The sequence below is a fragment of the Dendropsophus ebraccatus genome, chromosome 6, assembly GCF_027789765.1.
Source record: "Dendropsophus ebraccatus isolate aDenEbr1 chromosome 6, aDenEbr1.pat, whole genome shotgun sequence".
Classification (NCBI taxonomy): Eukaryota; Metazoa; Chordata; class Amphibia; order Anura; family Hylidae; genus Dendropsophus; species Dendropsophus ebraccatus.
Genome location: NC_091459.1, coordinates 22234779 through 22258910, shown reverse-complemented (window position 1 = coordinate 22258910; position 24132 = coordinate 22234779). Strand labels below are relative to the sequence as shown.

Sequence of the window (24132 nt, the reverse complement as noted above, 5' to 3'; positions counted from 1 at the left end):
ACAAGCAAATCCTCCGATCTAGCTTTATATCATTTATTTACATGGTGGCTCCTCGGCTGACCTTTCTCCGCAGCTGTCCTTTTTCATTTCAAAATCTCCAGTAATCTCGGTAATAAAAATACAACAAATGGCATATACAGCTCTTTAAACATTAATTGCAATGACTGCAAACCCGCAAACGGGCTTGATTTATAGAGAATAGTCTATGGAAAATAGCAGAACAATAAGTCTCAGGGCTTCCGTGTCTTTTATTACTTTTTCCAACCACTTACATAGTATAAATGTCTGGAGGGAGCAAAAAAAAAAAAAAAAAACTTTTATTATTTCGGCTCTATGCACATGATTATTGTGGCTTTAAAAATAGGACAATTATGGATCCTAAGGTTAGGCACTCCAAATATATTTCTGAAATATAATGCGTAGTGCTTATTGGTGATGGAGGTTACCCCCCTCCCCCTCCCTGGAATCCTACAGTAACCCAGGACCACTGTGCGCATCTTTTTATGATTTCACTTGTTGTCCCTAATACAGACCAGCAAAAACCAATTATAATTTAAAAAGATAGGCAGCTCTATATATGAAAGTAATCCTATATTTCCTTTGTAGCGGCTATGAAAATGCCAAACAACAGTCCAAGGCAGCACTTCCACACTAAAATAGCCTGTTTATTCACACGTTTCGGTTGGACACTTTTTTCAAGCAGTCATTTTTTTTTTTTTACCGGTGCTATTTTTGTACATTTTATACAGTAGGGAAAAGTTTTGGTCAGTGTTGGTCCCCCTGACTGATTAATGGGGCTTAGAGAAGCCAAACAGGTGGTGATCACCTGATTGCTGCTTCAGCCTTTGTTTAAAGCGACTCTGTACCCACTGTGCCTCCCCCCCCCAACTACTCATACCTTTTTGAAGCTTAAGTGAAGTCCTTTCAGCAGGTATGTTTGGCCATGCTGGTTGTGCTTTCATGATGCAGAAAAACAAACTTTAGTTGAGGAGATGCCTTGTCTAAGAGGCGGGGCCGCGAGCGTTCGTGCCTTAAGGAATCGCCGCCTGTGTGGTGTTGTGCGCCTCTCCCCCTGCCTCCCGTTACGCCCTCTGTCTGCCCTCACAGGAATCATTGGCATTGCGCATGCGCCGTGGTTTTGACCCCCGGCGCCGCTGCAGTGACGTTGGCGGGTGAGCGCCGCCTCTGTGGTGTTTCCTCCCGCTGCCTATTCTCGGCTTCTGCGCACATGCACCGTTGAGATGGTATCCCGCATCGGCGAAATGACGGAGAAGGACGGTCGCATCACTGCGTCTGCATGGGATACCATCGCAACGGCACATGTGCGCAGAAGCCGAGAAGAGGAGCAGCGGGCAGTAACATAGTATGCAGGGGGGGGGGGCGCTGACAGACATGAGAGGCGGTGCAGGGACAAGCGTGTCACTACTACAGGGCGTGGATAACGCGCAGAGGAAAAACCACGTCACTGCAGCGGCAATGGGGGTTAAAACCACGGTGCATGCGCAATGCCAATGATTCCTGTGAGGGCAGACAGAGGGAGGAATGGGAGGCAGGGGGAGAGGTACACAACACCACACAAGCGGGCACGAACGCTCGCTGCCCCGGTTCTTAGACATGGCATCTCCTCAACTAAAGTTTGTTTTCTGCATCATGAAAGCACAACCAGCGTGGCCAAACATACCGGCTGAAAGGACTTCACATAAGCTACAAACAGGTGTAAGTAGTTAGGGGGGGGGGGGGGGAGGTAGCACAGTGGGTACAGAGTCGCTTTAATAAAGGAATGTCTTTGTGAGGCAACGCCTGTAAATAACCATCAGTCATCACTGTTTTTCATTCCTCTGATTTGGAGGTATGTTGGTAAAGTACCATAACAACTTCCATGCAAGATAGACCTCGGCACTCAATACCACTGCCACAGTTCTGATGGCTTCTTTGAACGTGCTACTGGTGGTGCTCTACTAGTTAAACAGTCCCGAAGCACAATGAAGCCATCATAGAAATAAATGTGGCACTCACCAAATGAAGCAAAAACATATGTTTCTTTATTCCATCACCAAAATAGTTAACACGAGGTGGATGAAGTAATTAGGCAACAGCTGTTTCGCACATAACGTGCAGGGCTACGAGGAAGCACGTGATGTGCAAAACAGCTGTCGCCTAATTACTTTATCTACCTCATGTTACCTGTTTTGGTCATCATGGAATAATTTCGTGGGTGGCCACATTTATTTCTACGATGGCTTCATTAAAGTATGATAATGTCGCAGATTCAGGCATGATAACATATTCTCGGGTATTCAATGTGAAGGAACAGATATAGATCCTCTAAAACATAGACATAAAAAAAACCCTAGCTGTTATTAAATGTTGTCAAATTTAAAGAAAAAAAATGTAAATAAGGGAAGTTTATTTGAACAACTTTTACAATGCATTTAATTTAAACTGAATGTACTGGCCACATGGTTTTGCAGATAAACAGCAGTTGTACCCACAAAGACCATGCAGCTAGAGATGAGCGAACCTGGAGCATGCTCGAGTCAATCCGAACCTGAACTTTCGGCATTTGATTAGCGGTGGCTGCTGAAGTTGGATAAAGCCCTAAGGCTATGTGGAAATCATGGATATAGTAATTGGCTGTATCCATGTTTTCCAGACAACCTTAGAGCTTTATCCAAGTTCAGCAGCCCCCGCTAATCAAATGTCGAACGATCGGGTTCGGATGGACTCGAACCCGAACCCGGTTCACTCATCTCTACATGCAGCCATTAACAATCAGTTTGAGAAGAGTTGCATGTTTCCATGGATTATGGCCACTTCATGAACTCACCCTAAGGCCAGTATTACAGAAGTCTTGTACAGGTGCATTTTTACCCCCCTTTTTATGGTTGGGCGTTAGTCCCTGTTGAACTTGGGTATCATAAAAGCAGTGTCTGACTGGAACACTGGAGGAACGGAGAATCCTCCAGTGGTCCGCCAGCTCAGAACCTGCAGTAACACTGACTGACATGTAATTTCTCACTGGTTCTTCATTAGTTGGCCCCCAGGATCATATCCAACACTGCATAAATGCACCTGTAACACACTTGTGTGAACTTGGCCTTAAACAGATATTGCAGTACACAGTATACTCTGCTTAATATGTTTATCATTGACAGATGTTGTCCATTTTAGTTGTCTTAAAGGTAAATCCCAGTTTCACAGTGGGAATGATTGTTCAAAAGCTGCTATTCAGAATCAAAGCTATTTTATTGTAGCTGTGTCATTTGGTGCCATATTCCTTGCCATTATTGCCCTTGCTGGGAAAATGTACGGAGGATCCAACCACAAGACACAGCCGGAGTAAGCCCACCCTCTTTTTCTTTACATCAAAAAGACATATGCCATGGTTGCATATGCCATAAATATTCATCAAATATGAACTATTTTGTTATAGACTTAATGTGAAAAGCTTCATTCCTGGAAAAAATAATCCTCAACATGATGGCAGTGTGAACAGTCCTAAAAAACCTACTGACCACAGAGGAGCTCACACACCTCAACACACACAGCTCAGTGTGAGGAGGTAAAAGCAGCTAGAAGAGAACACCCTTGCCAAAACTTTCTTCCATTAGGTCCTAAACATGGACTAGTTTAGCCATTATCGCTGCTAGTTTTCCTCCATCCTAAGATTTATATAGTGCAATGGTAATCAGTGCCGGACTGGCCCACCAGAGGACCGGAAAATTCTCCGGTGGGCCTCCAGCTTTAGAACCTCTACTAGCATTAACTGACATGTCATTTCTCACTGGTTTTCACTGGGACCCAGATACCCCAGTCTGATACTGATGGTAATTTACCTGTTATTCATCTCACATGCCTATTGCCAGAGTGGTCTCCTTTCAGGAACCCCCGTCGCTTTCTATGTTTTATAGACTCTTGTCTTTTATTACTGCTTGCTCTGTTTGACACTGCTATTAAGATTTTTCTCTCCTTTTTGCATCTTATTCTACTTTGCAGATTGCCAGTCTCTATTATACCAGAAAATATGAAGAACACATAATAAAGAGAATTTTCCTTCCCCACGTTTGAAGAACAATCAAAGGTTAGTGCCGAATATCCAGCGGATTTCCTGATTAAGTCCACGTTTCTGTCTGGCTCCCAGAAGTGAATTATAGGAGATAATAATAGGATTTTATTTGTTGAATAATATCAACAGAAACAAAAGCTAATTAATCATTTGCTGCATGGAGATTGTTGGCCCGGTCCTAGGCTTTGGGATCGGAATATTTTTAGGTTTTCCCAAGGATATAACACAGCCGCATTAGTTCATTTGCTTTCCAGGTGTGCATATTAATAGGGAACCTTTTTATTTTAGCAAGCAAAAAAATTTAGTTAGTTAAAATACTCAACTACATTTATTGACCAAAAAAATAGTCAGTCAGTCAGTCAGTCAGATGGAAATGTTAGATAGCTGCAAAACTTGGCAATCAGTTAAGCCCCTATTACATGGCCCAATCTTCACAGCAAGCGAGCACCGACCTTTCAAATCAGTGCTCGCTTGCTCCTCGTTCCCCCGCCTGCTGCTATTACACGTGCAGACAGCAAGTGGGTAAGAGCGGGGGGACTGCGGAGGGGGGGGGGGGGGGAGGTGGCCGAACAATCATTAGATCGCCTGGGCAGCCCTGTTACACAAAGCGATTATCAGACGTAATATCGCCTGTATGTCTCAGGCAACTATGTAAATTATTAAATTATAGGTGTGGTCTAATTAGACACTAGGGGGAAGATTTATCTGACTGGTTTAAAAGTAGAATTGTCTTGGTTGCCCCTAGCAACCAATGAGATTCCACCTTTCATTTTCCAAAGGACCTGTGAAGAATGAAAAGTGGAATCTGATTGGTTGCTAGGGGCATCTAAGACAATTCTACTTTTACAACAGTTTGATAAATCTCCCCCTAGGTCTTGCCATAAGAAGGTGTAAAAGCGTTTTTGGTTTAAAAAGTGCTCTCGGAGGCTAATTTGGGGTAGTGTACCTTGTGCTGAGCTTTATTTAGCAGGATAATACTCATATACACCAAAAAGGTTGTACCGGAACATCTCTGCTAGATTGCAACACTTCCTTGGCTGCCCAGTCACAGATCTATCACCAATAGAATATTTATGGGAGGCCAGCTCCGGCAACCTATGAATGTACCTCAGGATGCTATACATAACCTGCGTGTCAATGCCCAACCATATCTTTTCTTGTATCCAGGCTAGAGGCAGTCCAACATGATACTAGAGTTCTTTTTTAATTGTACAGTTTACCATATGAAACCAATCATTTTGCTCTGATGTTGTAATCGCTTACATATTTTATCATTGCATCCACACAGATTAAAGGAGAAGTCCGGTGAAATTTTTTATTAAAGTATTGTATTTTCTTGCCACAAATGGATGTACTATAATTCCATAACAGCTCAGATTTATACAGAGCAATAATAGTCACCATTATAAGGCTCCGTGCACATGGAGCAAAACTGGCCGAGTTCTCAATTGCGGAATCCCACCAGCCTCCATTTCATGACAACAGTCTATGGGAGGCTCGCGCGCCTCCTCTCTCCACGCTGAAGAATGAACATGTCCGTTCTTTAGCGTGGAGAGAGGAGGCGCGCAAGCCTCCCATAGAGTGTCATTATGACACAAAGGCTGACGTGATTCCGCAGCGGAGAATTCTGCCAGTTTTGCTTCGTGTGCACAGAGCCTTAGACTACACAGAAAGTCTTTCTCAAACTTTTGACAGACACTTTAGGGATTCAAACATTTGATCAAATAGATTCACATGTACACAATGGGGGAGAGTTATCAAAGATGGTGTAAAGTTAATTGGCTCAGTTGCTCCTAGCAACCAGATTCCTTTTTTCTCATTTTCCAAAAAATCTGTGAATGAAAAGTGGAATCTGATTGGTTGCTAGGGACAACTGAGCCAGTTCTACTTTACACCAGTGTGATAAATCTCCCCCGATGTTCCTATTAATTCTTACAGTACAACCTGTCATGTTACTATCGAATTCCTAACAAACCTGTTCTGCATGTGTCCTATTTGTTTCTCAGGTATCGGTTTGTGACAGGAAAGGCCTGAACATCATCTCTGTGCTGTGATGTAAAGAAGTTACCGAGCTGAAGACCTTCTCACATTTCCAAGTGTAGAATAATCCCCTTAGACTTTGATGTTCTACGTTTATTAATTAGAAGATAGATGTGTGAAATGTAGAATGAAATGTGCAATCCTACGCAAATGACATCCTCAGCCTGCTTTCATATTTGTGGACAAAGAAGTTTATTAAAAAAAAAATAAAATAAATATATATATATATATATATCACTGGAGAATATCATCCTGTCTTGTATTTTGCTTTAAAAAAAGATGGTTCCATGTGCTTTCCTTCCCACTCTTTAACCCTTTTGGTTCATATTTGTCAAGTCTCTCGTTCTTACTGTTCTTATTTACTAAACTGTCGTTGTCTTTATGATTGATGAAAACTTTGCTCCTAATATTCACGTAATTCTGCATTTGGAGTCCTGCAAAGTTTCAACCCAACTGGGCCTTTTCCAAGGCTTCCGAGAGAGCCAGTTGGTTAAGAACATTGCCGCTTATACTCAAATAAATACAGTTATCTGGGCTGCTGCATCCTTTTCATCCACTAGACTTACGATCCGACGAACCAGGATGTTTCGTCGCATTGCACCTGCTGATTCTCCTCTACTATGGAAGGATAGAGTGCCGTATTTTCTTTTTCTTGGTCTACTTTGTATTTATTGCTGTTTGTCCTTTTTCCTTTATATTGTTCGTGATTACAAAAAATGACTGTATCAATGTTTCTTGGTTGATGTCTACTTAATATATTATTCTATGTGACCATTTGTCCACAATAAATGTGATATTTAAAAAAAAAAAATCCAGAGTCTTGAACAGTTCCAGATGATACCATGCCATTGTGGTTATCTGGCATTTTAATACAACTATTATGCTTTCTTAAATGGAACAATGGCTTTGATGCACAGTACAGTTTTGTGCCAGTTCAACTGATTACCATTTCTGAAATATTTTGCAGGCTTTACGCTCCTAAGTGACTCGGTAATTGGCATTGTGTTCATTTTCTAACAATTCAATACATTCTTGAGGAAAGCTTTTCAGATGGAACATAAAAATACACAAGGGCGATCCAGTACTGAGGCATTATCCCTAAGGTCAGGCTGATTTAGGTGAGGACAGACTCGCCATTTCAATGTGGGGCTTTAGATTTTCTACTAAATACAGTGGAGACGCACATTATTCTCAAAAAGTGTATGGTTCATAGAATGCTTTAGTGTTCCCATCTCCTTGAAGGTGATAGAAAAACAAGTCTTTGTTAAGGAACAAGTTAATTAGCGCTTCAACCTCCTTTGATAAACACGCAGGTCATCTACAAAGGCATCTGCTTTTATTTCCTAAATGGTTTATAAATGTTTACACTTTCACTGAAATATAGAATGTAAATGAAAAGGGTCATTAAAGTACCCGTCACCTACACCCAATGGGAACACCATTTGATAAACCAAAATTGGTAAGAGCAGTTTTTCCTTTATATCCAAAACCAACGGCCTATGACTAGAGTTGATCGAACCTCGGGAAATCCCGAAATTCCAGGTGGTACCCGCTCCTCCTTCCCCACGGACCGGGAAGGCATCAGCAATCAAATGTTCGAGTTCGATTGAACCTATGAATTCCCGAGGTTTGATCAACTCTACCCATGACGACTTCTCAGTAGCGGCTTTAGTGACTGTTTTTTTAATGTTGGTAAAAACATTCAATGGCTGCTATTAGGTAGTTGTGTGAAAAATACAGTAATAAACTGATCACTGTTAGGTAAGTCGATGAAGAATGTGGGTGTTATTACTGATGATAAACGAAACTATAACTCTTTAATGCCAGTCTGTTGTATGAACCTTGTAGAAGCAACAGCCTTGCTTCTACAGAGGAAAGTATTATTTTACCACTTTATAAAGTCGCTTTTTTTTTATCCAGCTCTTACCATAAGGTCGAGGGGGAGGGGGAGGGGGGGAGAGAAAAAGAAAAAAGAGAGAAAGCCAAGTTATGAAGAAAGGTTGTCGAAATCAAATGGATTTAATGTATAAAAAGCTGAGGAATATATTAAATATTTATATAAACTGGTCTATTGTTGTGGCCTTCATATAAATCAACTGGGGACTTGTAAGTATAACATTTAACTCTTTGCTATTGTTATTTTACATTAAAGGGGTTGTGTGCCACTAAGAAAACAAGGTCTAAACTGATGTATTATGCAAAATAAAACATATTTCAAATGTACAAGAATTTCTGAAAATGTACTGTGTAAGAGAGATAGATCACACTTGTGTGGAGAAATGGATACCGGCACTGCTTTCACATAACTTGCTCCGGTGAATAGTACTAATGAGTATGGGCTTGTAATTTTAACTAGATCACTGGTTGGTGCTCACTACGAATTAAGCACTGTACATAATCAAACATGTAGAAAACAGATGAGGGCACTCACCACTTAGCGCGATCTTCTTTATTTCTTTACGTTTATGTTAAACGTTTTCGGACATACTGGGCAACATTGGAGACGCCATGCACATGAGGAGCATGGGGTCTCCAATGTTGCCCAGTATGTCCGAAAGCTTTTAACATGCACGTAAAGAAATAAAGAAGATCACGCTAAATGGTGAGTGCCTTCATCTATTTCCTACATGTTGGCTTTTGTAAAAGATATAGACTCACTAATCCCATCATGTGCCTGAATTCTTTTTTTTGAAAGTTTAGTTTTCAAGCAGAATAGAAAAGAGAAATAATGCAATCTCAAACAGGTAATATTTTGACACATAGGTAACAAAGAGTCAGCAAAAAGTCCATTAGGTGAATTGTAAAGTGCTGCAGAATCTATTGGCTCTATATAAATAAACATTATTATTACTATTTTTATTATTAGGTCTAACAGTCCACTGTGAGAAGCGGGCCGAAGGAACTGATAAAGATGAACTGCAAATGCAAACTAAAATACAGAAAGATAGAATTGCAGAACTTTGGTCACATCCCAGAATTTTTTTTTTTTTTAATAAAAAGTGATCACAAGATTACAAGTCGTCAAATAAAACAAAAGCTATAAATGGGTTGTGTTGTAAATGGATTGACAGAATTCAGATTAATTGCAGCACTGTGTAATAATTCTTCCCCACAAAAAAAGTAACAAAATCGTTTTGTGCCACAGATAATTCAATGCAAAGTACAATCGGTCCTACAAAAAATAAGTAAGCCCTCATATTGCTCTGTATATTAAAAAACAAAAGGGTTATGGCTTTTAGAACCAGTGGAGGAAAGCCAAAAACAAAACAAAAAAAACTAAATTTTACAGTCTTGTAAAGGTTAAATGTGTTGCCTCACCATTAGAAGATATGTCCTATCCCCAGGACCCAAAAAACGAGACTAGGGATGAACGAATTTACAGTAATAACATAGCGAATCACTTTGTTAGCTTGGCGGTCAGCTTATTAGTCTCCCTGGGTGCCTGGTAAAGCTGGATCCAGTCTTGGGAAACTGGGAGAAGTTTTCCAGAACGGGATCCCGCTTTTTCAGGCACCCAGAGAGAATCAGCAATGACTTTAAAGCGACTCTGTACCCACAATCTGACCCCCCCCCCTCCCCAACCACTTGTACATTCGGATAGCTGTTTTTAATCCAAGATCTGTCCTGCGGTCCGTTTGGCAGGTGATGCATTTATGGTCTTAAAAAACTACTTTTAAAATTTACAGCCCCGTGCCCTACGGACGTGGCTTAGAATATCTGTGCTTTAACTTTGCACCACCCCTCCGTCCCTCCTCCACACCTTCTTCATCTATAGGAAAGCCACTGGAACATTTTCTCCATGCTGAATTTCCACAGGTGTCTTAACGATCCAGCCCATGTGCCGGGCTGACACAGCTGACGAATAGTATAAAAATCTGCCTGGAGCATTCCTAATGATGAGGAGGGCGGGGAGGAGGGTTTGAGAGGTTGTGCCAGCCTAATGCATACACAATCTAGGCCACTCCCGTAGGGCTCGGGCTGCCAGTTTAAAAGTTGTTTTTTAGGACAATAACTGCATCACCTGCCTGAACGGACCCCAGGACAGATCTTGGATTAAAAGCAGCTATCTGAAGGTACAAGCGGCTTGTGGGGGGTCAGATTGTGGGTACAGATTCGCTTTAAAGGCAGTCGAGCTTATAACTGTAAATTTGCTCATCTCTAATTGGGACCCTCAGAAATTTTAAGAACGGGACCCAAGTCTCCTGTCAGAATGGAGTTTCTTATGTGTGTGCATCACCAATCCATTAATTCTCTATGGCAGCTGCTAGAGACTGACAAGTGCTGTACTTAGATATCATAAAAATTGACTTAAGTGGCCATTCTTGAGATGGAACTTTTCATGGGAGGTCAACCACTTTAACCCAGCTTTTTCAGTGAAAAAAAGAAATAGTCATATCTGTCAACTACATAAACTCGTCAATGGAAAAAAAAAAAAAGCTCTGCAGGAAGTGATTATGAACCTTATGAACTTACAATATAATTTATTAGTGGACCACTTTGCAATTTTTAGACAGGACAGAAAAGAACAAAAGGGATTCAAGCCAAATAATCTTTTTTTCACAGCACATAGAACACAAAAAATTAACTTCAGTGATACATTTCAAGTCACAAGAATACATTTTTATTCTTTTTTTTTTATTAGATAGGACACTAAAACAATGGTATTAAACATTTATAAATAAACAGTTATATGATGGCCACCATACAGCAACCTCTAGACCTCAGCAGAACAACTGAGAAAATGGAATGTCTATAAGGAAGTCAAGAGTGTCAGTTTAAGAGGCTACATCAGGGATGGGGAACCTTTGGCCCTCCCGCTGTTGCAAAACTACCATTCCCATCATGCATGGACAGCCAAAGCTTTGGCTGTCCATGCATGATGGGAATGGTAGTTTTGCAACAGCGTGAGGGCCGAAGGTTCCCCATCCCTAGGCTTAATGGTCAAAGTATATATATATTATAATAGTATATGGATAAGGTTGGACTGAGGACAAGCACACAGTAATTTGGATCTATAATCTTTAAATATTTATTGATCTAACTACCTTCGTATCTCAGTGCAGTAAAACACATATATGCTATATCAAGCCCATAGGATCTCCTTTCATCGTATTCAAGTCACAAAAAATAATTTCCATGTTATTAAACTTATTCTTTAAATTCAAACTTTCCTCTACATAAAGGAGAAGAGACTGGTAGTGTATGTAGGCAACGGACTTAAAGGTCATAGGAGGGAAAGATCGTCCATGGTTTCAAGTTCAATGGAATGGTATTTTCTAAATTCATACGAGTTATACAATCTCCATTATAATTGTGATGGGTTCACCAATATGTGTCACTGCGATGCCATCCAATTGGGCTACACAGTGTATTGTGACTTACATAGTCAAAAAAAAAAAAAAAAAAAAAGACAATAAACAGTCTATCCAAGGTAAGGCCCCACAAATCGAGATGCATGATAAATAGAATAAAAACAATAAAACTACAAAAGAGCCGGCTAGGGCCACAGACCACATCACTAATAAAGCTACTAAATCAAACATCAAAAAAAAAAAAAAAAGGTATGAATTAATAAAACCCGCAATTAATAAAACCTGTTCACTTTATATTAAAACCTCTCTAATAAACAATTATGGAATGCCTAGGTCCTCTGCCAGAGGTTGGTTTCCCTTTGCTTTAGCCCATATGTACTAATCTCTTAGTGCAACAATGAATTCACCGGGCAGCTACTTAAGAAGGTTTTGTAGCATTGCAGTAGCATACGTTGGCCGGGCTTGTCTACTTTCAATTGCATTACTCAAGTATTGGATTCCGCCACATCGCTCCCAAATCTCTTCAAACTGTCTGGGTAAAATTTCTGCTCCTCGTTTTCTTGTTAAACCAGTTTCTTCAAGGCTCAACTCACACATCTCCATGTCATCTTTGCCTGAAATGAGTGACATTTAAAAATATATTTTTTTTTACAACTATGAAGCACAAACTATAAAGTGTTTTTGAAGAGCAGTGATGGGGGACTTTGGGCCCTCCAGCTGTTTAAAAACTACATAGGCATGATGAGAACTGTAGTTTTGCAACAGCTGGAGGGCCCAAGGCCCCCCATCCCTGTTGTAGACATAAAGTTGGATACATTTCCAATTTGGACAAGTCCCTGACTGGCTTTATCTGCAACATTGTAGCTTCTCTGTAATGCTGGAAGAGTTATTCTAAGATCAAGTTGCTAATAAACTCAATGAGCTTAATCCTCCCAGCATTACAAAGACGCTACAAAGTTGCAGATAAAGCCAGTCAGGGCCGTCTCAGAAGGGGGGGTAGGAGGGAGCGACAGAGAGAAAGGCTCACACACAGATTTTTGTGTCTTCAGCTGAGAACTGGGGGAAGGAGTCTGAATAGATAACAAGTATGGAATGAATTGTTAGTCTCACCATGGGCAGCAACATATCAAAAGTTATGTTTGAATGGAATACCCCTTTAATCACGTAAACCAATTATATGTCCCCTGTATACATATTACATATGCAGAGTAATTTAGTGATATTACTACAGAATTTTCAAGCAGTTGCAATAACTAAGTACTTTTACATCTCTCACTTCGCTTATATTTGACACTCCTATCGCTAACTACTTGTCATATGAACAGAGAACACCTACCAGCTACCAGCAAGATGGGTGGCTTATCTGGGTGTAGTTCCATCTGACGGGCAATCCATGGTCCGTCGAAATGAGCATACCACCAGCCTTTCTTCTTGTTCTGTGGCTCTTTGTACTGGTCAGCTGGGCGAATAAACGGAATACGGAAGTATCGCTGCTGCCGATTTGCTTCAATCTCCTGTTGTCTGGCCGGCAGCTGCACCACTGGGTTCTGTTGGGCTGTGCACACATAATACATAGTTACACGTGTTTTCCTATGAAATGGAACGCTTTGGTAAGGACTCAGACTCGCCTGGTTTCTCTTTAAATCCGGTGGACATTTTCCGTAATATATAGTTTAAAATCTACAATACATTTATCCAGCGCTTCCAGCGAATGTCTATATCTGAAATGACCACCATTACAGAATGGGAAAGTGGAAAGATAGGATAATAAGCCTGTGCTGCACTTTGGCCTTTCCCAGGTAATACTGCCTGAAGCTGAGAAAGTCCTATAATGGAGTATTGGCTATGGTCGTTTTATTGCAGTGCCAGCCTTTGAAGTCTGAATATGAAAAATGGTGTACTTTAAAAATAGTGGAAATGACATTACATGGCTCAGTACTTCCTCATAATATTGGCTGGAATAATACGAAGCTCAATTAGACCTTTAAGAATTTGTAAAAATAGAATTTGGTTTCTGACTAAAGGACAAATGGAACTGCTCGTGTTTCCCTTTACGTTTAACATAAAGTCTGTTTAATGGGCTGCCTGTAAGTAGTTATTAGAGGGTGGCTGGAAAATCCATCAAGGAGGTAACGGACAGGATCTCCAGAAAATGATCAGCCACCTTAAAGTGATCTGTCACTACATTAAGCTAGTAATGGTGTTGGATTTATGATAATAAAGCAGCTGCCATGACCATGTCCGTTTTTTTTTTAATTTGGCAATAAAACGCCTCTATGATCGGCTGTAACAGTGTAAAAGAGGTGGGCCAGGACTTCCCATGCCCTAGGCCCACTACTCATCACTTTCTCTTTCCATTCTTAGCCATGGCTGATGTCAGCAAGCCCTTTACACGTCTCGCACAGGAGCCATGTAGGGATGGTCTAAACCTGCCGAGGTTTGGTTCGCACGAACCCAGACTCTCGGCAATGATTCCCGCTGTCTTTAACCTCCGTGCAGAGGGTGGATATAGCGGGAGGACCGCCTGGAAAACCGGGATACAGCCACAGCCATAGGCTGTATCCCAGTTTTCCAGGCGGTCTTCCCGCTTTATCCACCCTCTCCACAAAGGTTTAAGACAGCGGGAATCATTGGCGAGAGTCCGGGTTCATACGAACCCGAACCTCGGCAGGTTCGAAATATTCCTAGAGCAATGTCCTACAATATCGGGGCAGGTGTGGTGAAGGTTTTGAAGCCACAGCCAAGAATCTTTGACTGCACCAATATTGTGGGACACGGCTCCTGTGTGAGATTTTGTAATGGGTTTACCGATGTCAGCTGAGCCATGAGCACCGCTGGGAATGGAAAGGGGGATGGGGTGGTGAAGGGAAGTGTGGTGGTCCTAGGAGAGCCGGAAAGGTCTTACCTTGTCTGCTCCTCACTTTCGCCCCTTCTGCCCATCTATGCAAGTAACTTCTGTAGACGAGGGGGGGACCATGTTGTGGGCAGAGACCAACATCTGCCCGTTGTCACTGTGACAATGGTAACATTGGGCAGCTATTGGTCTCTGCCCACAACACGCCCCCCCCCCCCTCTCGTCTACAGAAGTTACTTGCACGGAGAGGCAGAGGGGGAACAATGGGAAGCTATTGCACATGGTGTGCGGGCGTGGTTTTGCCTGCACCATGCTCCCTGACCCTCTCATCTGAGGCAGTTAATTGGGGGGTAGTGGAGTGGAGGGAGAGCAGACAAGGTAGGACCTTTCCTGCTCTCCCAATATCCTTTTTAATATGCATTGGGAAAGGGGGGGGGGGGTCGGGGCGGGATTAACAGATTTGTTTTAAAACTGCTTCACCTCCGAGCTCTGAGAGCCCTCCCATACACACAGGTATGCTTTATATCAAAAAGAGCAGGGTTAGTGACCCATTAAAAAAAAACATGAATCTATACAGAACAATGTGAATTACTCTGTGTGGATATTCGTTACAGTTATGTAAAGAATAATTAAAACACTGAAAAAAAGTTAACAGGCCTGTGAAACTGCAGAAGGCCTAGCACAGGTGCAAGGAACCTTGGCTCTCCAGCTGTTGCAAAACTACAACTAACAGCTAAAGCTTTGGCTGTCCAGGCATGATAGGGCTTGTAGTTTTGCACCAGCTGGAGAGCCAAGGTTCCCTCCCCCTGGCCTAGCATGTCCTAACCCTCTGCAGCTTTCTTAGGATGTTGCCTTTATCAAGTGTCGAAGATTAGAATGGCCGATGCATATTAATATACAGCTTCTTTATCACAAGTATATATATATTTCGCAGTGTCCGATATAGAAACTGACATACAGTATATTGAACTTGGTAGCAGCATTCATTACAACTCTCTACACAAAGTTCCTTTGGGGATTTAGTGAGTTTTTCTAGTTTTTGGAGCTTCACTTCCAATCTACAGCTATAATGTGGGCTGACAATCTTCCCATAGCAGAAGATGAACAAACTGTGTGTACAGTGAATGTGACAGACGCATATGTCAACTTCTTCCCAACTTTGCAAACTTATTTTTGTTTCTATAGAGATAAAGTGCAGCTCCAAGTCGCAGTCACGTCAAACATTATATAAAGGGGAAGTGCACTGTAAGTAATTCCCTATATACTGCTATTATAAAAGCAATGATGCAAGAACCACCCAAAATTGCACATTTTACCTTCTTTCCTGCTGACCAGTACAATCCAGTGAAATTTGTGGCAATCTATATTCTATAGATTAACAGTGGCCCAGACGTGATCCTGATCTGCAACAGTCCACTTGTAATCTACACTGCAGTAAATGCCGCCAATATTCTGCAACAGGCACCTCCACGACGAGTAGGAAATTCAATGCTGCCATCAGGGCTGATTCTAGGTTTTCTGCTGCCTAAGGCAAAACCTAAAATGGCGCCCCCTATTGAAAATCATAAATAAGGCGTGTGTGCAGAAAACCTGCAACTTATAATAAAAGTGCATACACACAATTCAGCTCCAGCATAAATCACCCTGGTCAGGCACTACCTTCCATCCTTGGTAAGGACAAGACAGGTCAAAGTTTCCAATTCTACCAGTGCGTAACCAATTCTTTAATCTTTATTGCTGAAGCACCTGACATATACAAGAGTCAATGCATTGTGACTGCTACTGGTGCTCTTATTCATGGTCTTACTATTCATGGTGCTCTTATTCATGGTCATACTACCATTACACCTTGTGCTCCATATAAAGGGGCAGTGAAGTGTAGTGATGTGTGAAGCATATAACAATACCTGCAAAGTGTTTCCAGTTATGACTTCCTTACATTCTATGTCTGTGGCTATAATTTTAGGTCATGGGGTCAATGAAGTCAGTGGTGTGTAGCAGATGTTATAATTTATGGCCGCTCCATAAAACATGCCGCGCCTACACATCTGCCGCCTGAGCAATAAACTCATTTGGTGTCATGGCAGGAGTGGCCTGGCTGCCGTGGTCCTATGGGCTTATGAAAATTGTCTAAACAACAATTTGTGAGTTTCTGCAATCCCCCAATACAATATTTAGGCCAGAGCTCCCCTCAGAATTGTTGTTATAGTAAAAATACAGCGGTTGTTTGACAAAGCCAAACTGTGGCCCAAGAAATAAAGCCTTACTAACAGGGGAAGCCAGGCAGAACTAATGGTAGTGGGATATTTAGGTATCTGTACCATCCCACTACATGTTCCCATTATCATTTTTCTGCATTTTCATCAATTCTATTATTATTATTAATTCAATTTTTTTGCAAGATAACATTAACTAGTGATGTGTGACTGGCATATGATATAATACAGTATGACAACACTTACATTTTCCATCAACTCCTTGGGGGGGAAAAAAAAGGTTTTTGTAGGAAAAAAGCAACCATTTCCCAGAAGCCATTAGGAAGAATCATCTCCTCTTTAATAACCCTGAAGAGCTGCATGATGTTCCTTCCCCTTTTTACACTGATTTGTTATAGACAGAGAGAAATAAAGCTGGCCATGTGATCATAACCTACGAAAACATCTGCAGCCGTGTAGGCTACTTATTGTGTGCCGCTAAAGTATAAAGGCTATTTTACCTTTGTTAATGACAGACGTTATATACTTTATATATATTAGAAGAGTGATGAAGTGATTATTAGGTAGCAGCTGCAATGTTTTCGAAGCCTATCACATGGCACGGCCTATATAATGCGATCTTTATCCCGTCACACCATTTAAGACTGTTAGCGCCACCTTATGGTTACCTTTCTTTATCAAAGCGGTTTGCTACAGTTATGTCTCTCAACATATAACCTTTAGGCTGGGTTCACACTACGTATATTTCAGTCAGTATTGTGGTCCTCATATTGCAACCAAAACCAGGAGTGGATTAAAAACACAGAAAGGCTCTGTTCACACAATGTTGAAATTGAGTGGATGGCCACCATATAACAGTAAATAACGGCCATTATTTCAATATAACAGACGTTGTTTTAAAATAACAGCAAATATTTGCCATTAAATGGCGGCCATCCACTCAATTTCAGCATTGTGTGAACAGAGCCTTTCTGTGTTTTTAATCCACTCCTGGTTTTGGTTGCAATACTGACTGAAATATACTGACTGAAATATACATATACTGACTGAAATATACGTAGTGTGAACATAGCCCCCAGGTGGAACTTTCAGTAGAAAACAGAGTATCTGCCTAGCAAGTGACATTGTATATAGTTCTACTGAAAAAGAACAAAAACTACATATTCTACCTATGCTAAAGAATAGTGGCTATTTGTGATCCAGAAACCTAGCGGGGAAATATGAAGACAATATTCTTCTGAGTGGAGTTTTCAGCCATGACGCCTACATTGTCCTGACTAGAACCCTAGGCAGTTTAGGGTTGTCACCAATCCCAATACCCCAAACAGCATGGTGGACATTGGATTAGGATATGTACAATGTAATGTACTTGTGGACATGAATCACCTGGGCACAATGCAACAAGTGTAAACTAAAATGTATAATGGTAGTATATAACCCAAAGAGGTTTGAACAGTCATGGGGAGTGAGCAATGTTTGCCAAATTTATTGCAGGCCTTGTACAAAGCCATATGTGCCCCCTCACCTAACTGCCTATGTACATGTGACACATACAGTATATAGATATTAGCCAGGATGGTCTATGGCCACACCAAGCACACTGTCATGGTTGTCACTACAAGCTTTACCGATACCACCAACACCATTGTTAGGATTATAGTGATTTCCACAACTGTAGTAAACATATGTTAGTTATAAGCAAAAAGCATGAACCCCTTTCCCTTCATCCTAGGTTAGTGGTATACCTTCTCCTTACTTACTTGCGTTGTTCATAAATGGAGCAAAATCTGTGAACAAATACCATTTGGAGTTGAAAACATGCAGCACGTATGACATGAAATAATGGAGGAAACGGTAACACTTACAAGAGGTATTATCTTCTTCAGGTGCAAAGGAGAAAATACATTAGCAACATGTGAATATTAGCATATACTAGTGACAGTGAAGCTGAACAGAATGATGTATCACTTACATTGTTCTGTGCAGCTGATCTAGAGATATCCCCCTGAATATGTGCATGAGCCCAGTAGTCCTGGATATTTATGAGAAGAAGAAAACTCCTCCCACCAGCAGCTGTTTGGCAGATATCTATCCATGCTGTGTATAGTCAGCAACTGTCAATCAGCAGCTGGAGGGCGGGGGGAGGGGTGTGGCGAGAATCCTATTCTCCTGCATATTAGGAGAACGACTGAACAGAATGATGTAAGTGATACACCGATCTGTTCAGCATTTCTGTCACTAGTTTATGCTGCCCTCATTTAAGGTGGAATAAAAAACTCAAAAAGCTAAATACTACTGCCGAATACATTATCCTTTTATAATGATGTAGAGTATATTGTTGTCTTGCATAAAACACAGCAAATAACCAGTTCCAATTCATATACAAATAAACATATATCAGCATGTATATTAGGTCTTCAGTACAAAAAGCAGGGAAAAAAAAAACAACTCCCCTAATGTTATCGGCCTTGTTTAATACTTTTCTGAACATGGGATAAGCTGCTAAAAATTAATTTGTCTGCGAGATGTAAGGCATTCTCTTACGTATGGTTATCTATACAAATTAACACAATCTTTTAAGTAAGGATTAAAGTCTTCATTGGGGAAATTTAACCTGGAGAAAAAAAAAAAAACCACACTCTTGTATAGAAGCTTCAGGTATTTCTATAAGAAGTACAAACTATTTGAAGTAGTGTTTAAAGGAAATGAGAAGTATTATCCTCAAGGATTAAGTATTTAGAATAGAAATTGATTTTGGCTTTTCACAAGTGGAACAAAACGATTAAGAAAACACTTATTCCGAGCAGAAGTCTAATTCCGTGACCTAGCAGGTGTAAATAAAGTAAGGAAAGTAACTAGGCTGATATATATTTATATACAGAGTATAATTACTAAGCCCAGGCTTACCGTAATCTGTCACCGACTTAGGGGCACGCTGGTCACTGTCTGCATTGCGCTTCTTGTTCTTGGACTTCCAGGCATGATAAACCTTGAGCCGTCTGTGAAACTCTTCTCTGCACGCTGCCAGTAACTCAATATCTGTTCAAAACATTTACGAGGGGATAAAAAAAAAAATTTTTTGGTTAGTGCTAGCGTGCGATCTAATGTCCACCGCCAATCATAGAAAACACCTTAGATTGTTAAATAGGATTATCCAGCGTAAGGCCAGAATCACACGTACCAGATCCGCAGAAATTGTAAATGCCGCCCCCTTAACCCCGGCCGGCCTGGGCATACATTTACCTGCTTCACGCTACGGCTTTCTTCGTGGGTTCCCGGCGTCTGGACGTCCCACTCAGCCCAATCAGTGTCTGTGGTAGGGCAGCGCACTGATTGGCTGAGTGGAACATCCACCTCCGAAGCAAGCCTGAGCGTGGAGCAGGTAATGTATGCTCCGGCAGACAGAGGGTTAAGGGGGCAGCATTTACATACTCGCAGCAAGATGATAATCATGGATTCTCATAGAAACTAGCAGTCTAGGGATCCGCTGCGGATTCCGTGCGTGTGAATCTGGCCTTAGAAAAACATGGCCACTTTCTTCCAGACACAGCACCACTCTTGACTAGATATAATCAAACAGGGCCGAGGTTCAGGTTCGTATGAACTCGAACCATCGGCATTTGACTCCCGCTAAATGTGGGAACGTGGCCGTAGACTGATCAGATATCAATATGATGTTCAGAAACTAGAAAATCATTATGCTAATCGGTGAGTGAAGAGGGGGGCGTCTCCAGGTTCATGCCTAGGGCAGCAGCAGCTGGTAATACGGCCCTGGATAATACAACTCAGGGGAAAATGCCTGATCTGGCTGATTGACAGACCGCTTAGCCAACCAGTAAGTGGAGTGGGGTCCTGCCCCAGTCACTGACTGGTTGAGCAGGCTGTCAATCAGCCGAGTCGTGACATTGGCTCAGAAGAAGGTCCCAAAGTGGCAATCCGGCGCTGAACAGGCACGGGGACAGGTAGAGGTGGTTATTATGTGTCGTTTTTCAAAAAAATCATGGCAGCGCTGGACTTCTCCTTTAGAGTGTAAGCATCATTTCTTGCTGGTGGCAGGATACACTGTTAAAATCCTGCCACTAGCATGCCTGTTCGAATGCACGCAGAGGACAGATAAAAGAAAACACTTTTCAAAGACTCCTACAGATATATATCGAATTGTATTTTCCTACTTTTGCTTGTTCATGTTTATACAACGGATTTGATAAACCGGGGATGTATTTTATGAGAACTGCACATAGAAGTGACAGATGAATGACATTTGATTTTATGTAAAAGAACATGTTCAGAAACTGGCTATGCTCCCCCCTCCCCCCCCCCATATATCACAGACTTTATAGCTACAGAAGATAGATATCACCACCAGAAAAAAAAGATTTACACACAGTACCTAAACTGAGATGCTTTGATATTTTCCCCGAAACAAATAAAACTGTAATAATGTGTCAATGCAAAGAATAAATTATAGGGTACATAAAACGGTAAAATGTTTTAAGCCGACGTCAGGCTTTTTTTTTTTTTTTTTGCTCAGTCCTGGATTATATAGAGTTTTATGGACACAGAGGACAGGTTTACATAACAGGCTATGGCCTAAAGCTATATGCCTCCCATATTATTCCGATACCATGTCCATTTTATGCACGATCCATGGCATAACTTACTTTCCTATGGCTGGTACCATAGGTTACAGAACTTTGCCACACCCATGTGACAATGGCTTTTCCGATATTCAATTTCAGCTTCTTTTAATAGCTGCCACCATTTACAGGGCTGATATTCTCGAATTGGAGAAGTAAACCTGGTAATAGTGGTGTACCCATTGACAACAGGCTCTGTCCACTGGCTAAATAAAATCACATGTACTATGTGTTATCCGTGTTATTTTGGGCTAAAACTAGAAATGGAACAGACAAAAAATCTAAAATTTGCTCCTAATCTAAAACTTTTTTGCTCCTTTTTCTGTGTTATGGACCCACTTCAGAAATACGGACCAAAACACTATGGGAGACATTTATGAAGGCCGGTTCATGAGTATGCCGGTCTTAAATAAGGCTCCGCCCCCTTCATCCAGTAACATGCTTTTTTGTAAATCTGGCGGGCCCTGGTGCAGGCTTTGGGCAGTGAGCAGGCCTAAATCATGATAAATCATGCGTGGGAGGAGGCACAAGTCCTCCCCACCTTGCTGACCCCCCCCCCCCTCGCGCAGGTGTACGCCAGGGAGAAGGGACAGCAGGTGTACGCCTAAGAGAAGGGACAGCAGGTGTATGCCAGGGAGAAGGGACAGCAGGTGTACGCCAAAGAGAAGGGACAGCAGGTGTACACCTAAGAGAAGGGACAGCAGGTGTACACCTAAGAGAAGGGACAGCAGGTGTACGCCTAAGAGAAGGGACAGCAGGTGGATGTCAAAGAGAAGGGACAGCAGGTGGACACCAGGGAGAGGGGGCGAATCTGCACCTTCTAGAGCATTGAGAATAAATGTCACCAATACATGAAGCCAGCCTAAAGCCATCATCACACTGTGTCCTCCTGATGTCTGTAGATGCTAAACACTGTGGGGGGATATTTATCAAACATGGTGTAAAGTAGAACCAGCTCAGTTGCCCCTAGCAACCAATTAGATTCCACCTTTAATTCCTCACAGACTCTTTGGAGAATGAAAAGTGGAATCTGATTGGTTGCTAGGGGCAACTGAGCCGGTTCTACTTTACACCAGTTTGAAAAATCTCCCCCTGTGGATCTACAAATTAAACCTATACTAGTAGCATGCCAGAAACACAGAATTTAGGGCAATGAAGAATTTTCACCAAATTATGTATATAATAAGCCAGCAAAGAATCACCTATGTAATTGTAGTGATCCTGTTACTTTTTTTAAACCTATACAGTATTTATTCACATAAAACTCCCACGCATGTGGTAAACTACTGTCAACTATTTCCTCAAAGGAAAAAGGAAAAAAAAAAAAAAAAAAGGTGAAAAACTTAGAACAACAACACCGACTTCAAGGGAAATCCATTGGAGATACAACGTCCACTAGAGATTGCTCGTTCACAATATATTTATATGCATGTCAGTGTTCCCAGCTGTTTTGTACAACTGTGAGGTAAATTATTCATCGCGCCATGACATTCAATTCAGAACAATTCACTTTAAAGGAAAAAAAATATTTACTCATTTATCAAGTTGAGTAACCCTAGAGTTTAGAGGAAGAGGACCATCATTCTCCGATACTGTATAAGGAAGTGTGCGCATTTATCTTAATCATCTCAATCCCCCTTCTCTTTCCTTCAACTGTATCGATTACTAAAGCTTAAAATAAAATTTTATTTCCAGATAATAGATTTTCTCCCTGACATATTATTTCTCTTTACGATCATCCTATTTGCTAACCTGTACCGGGTCTTCTCATGCAGTTTAGGCCACCAGAGTATTGGGGTATCTGTTATAAATTGAAGCTACAATAATTCAGATCTGAAGTTGTTGCTGGTACGATAGATACCAATGCGATTCCGTTGTGGTGTCTATTGTGTATGTTACCCCTGAAGCAAGTGTGAATATGGTTTTATCTGTCTCCCCATACCTGTTCCTCACTCACTATGGATCCATTTGATCGTCCAAAATTTAGAAGTATGAAAGTTGGAGACTAGAGATTAGCAAACCAATATGGTCCCAATCAGATGTGGCCCAAATATCACAAAAGATTCGGATCTTGAATCAGATTTTGGGTGGGAATTTTTTTTCAACCAATTTTTTGGTGAATATTTGGATTTTTCACCCATTTTTTGGTCTAAACTCTACTTACACAAACCAGTATTCAATGGGCTAATATTTTGTAGAGTTCTTATAATCTGGGATTGGCGCCCACATGTGGAAAACATCACATTTGTGAAATGAATCAGGTGTGGATCTATAAGGGCAAAGCTGAGGCCAATGAACAGACCTGCCCTTGCTGGGGATTACCCTTGCTGCCGCTACACCTAGCCCTGGCCATTAGGTTCCATACTTTATTATTGCTGCTAAAGCTACTACTGCACAGATCACCAACATTGTCCACCACTTTCACCTGTGCACCTATGTGTCGCTATGGCACAGGTGCATTGCTTAAACAAGTGATGAACAGAAATTCTGCCTAGGGGTGTTCCTAATGATCAGGATGATGCGAAGGAAGAAAGGAGAGGCGGCGCAGACCTGAGGCACAGCCAATATGACACAGCACTGCAGATTAAAAGATCATTTTTTGCTCTAACCAAGGAGCATTTTAAAAGACACGACCGGCAAGGATTTACGCTCATCAAACAGGTACTAGCAGTGTGGTGGATACAGAGTCACTTTAAGAAGCTTGAAAGGGGTTACATATACTCCTAGATGACCTCACGTTGTCATGTCTGCTTCCTTCACGTGCATGCCTTTAATTACTCGTTGCTTGTGCTTTTTAATAGCTGTTTTTATCGACTTACCGCATGAAGTATTGATCGCATCTCTGAGCTCTGCATATTTCCACTTGCTTAAGTCATACTTCTTGACGCTGGCAGCAGTCTTTGTAGCCTGGACTTGCACGCCCCTGTAACAGCACCACACATACACACGAGTTATTTTATACAGTAAATGACACTAAATACCAGCTGCAGACTAAACAATAAAAAGC

At 41.4% G+C, this 24132-nt stretch overlaps 2 protein-coding genes across 6 annotated transcripts in view; one reads left to right on the top strand and one right to left on the bottom strand.

Annotated features, from left to right (window-relative positions):
* IMPG1 (interphotoreceptor matrix proteoglycan 1) overlaps positions 1-6895 on the top strand; it is a 141699-nt gene extending 134804 nt beyond the window's left edge. Inside the window, exons 15-16 of the mRNA XM_069974176.1 lie at positions 3997-4081; positions 6073-6895. Of these exons, the coding sequence (XP_069830277.1) occupies positions 3997-4039 (43 nt within the window). The 3' untranslated portion in view covers positions 4040-4081; positions 6073-6895. The remainder of the gene's footprint in view (positions 1-3996; positions 4082-6072) is intronic.
* A 4079-nt stretch (positions 6896-10974) lies between these two features.
* MYO6 (myosin VI) overlaps positions 10975-24132 on the bottom strand; it is a 208312-nt gene continuing 195154 nt past the window's right edge. For 3 of the 5 annotated variants that reach the window (XM_069974661.1, XM_069974663.1, XM_069974664.1), the window contains 5 exons: positions 23945-24048; positions 19396-19527; positions 18249-18275; positions 12755-12973; positions 10975-12032 (listed from right to left, as the gene is read on the bottom strand). In XM_069974661.1, the coding sequence (XP_069830762.1) occupies positions 11833-12032; positions 12755-12973; positions 18249-18275; positions 19396-19527; positions 23945-24048 (682 nt within the window). In that variant the 3' untranslated portion in view covers positions 10975-11832. The remainder of the gene's footprint in view (positions 12033-12754; positions 12974-18248; positions 18276-19395; positions 19528-23944; positions 24049-24132) is intronic. The other 2 variants (XM_069974662.1, XM_069974665.1) reach the window with 1 other exon arrangement.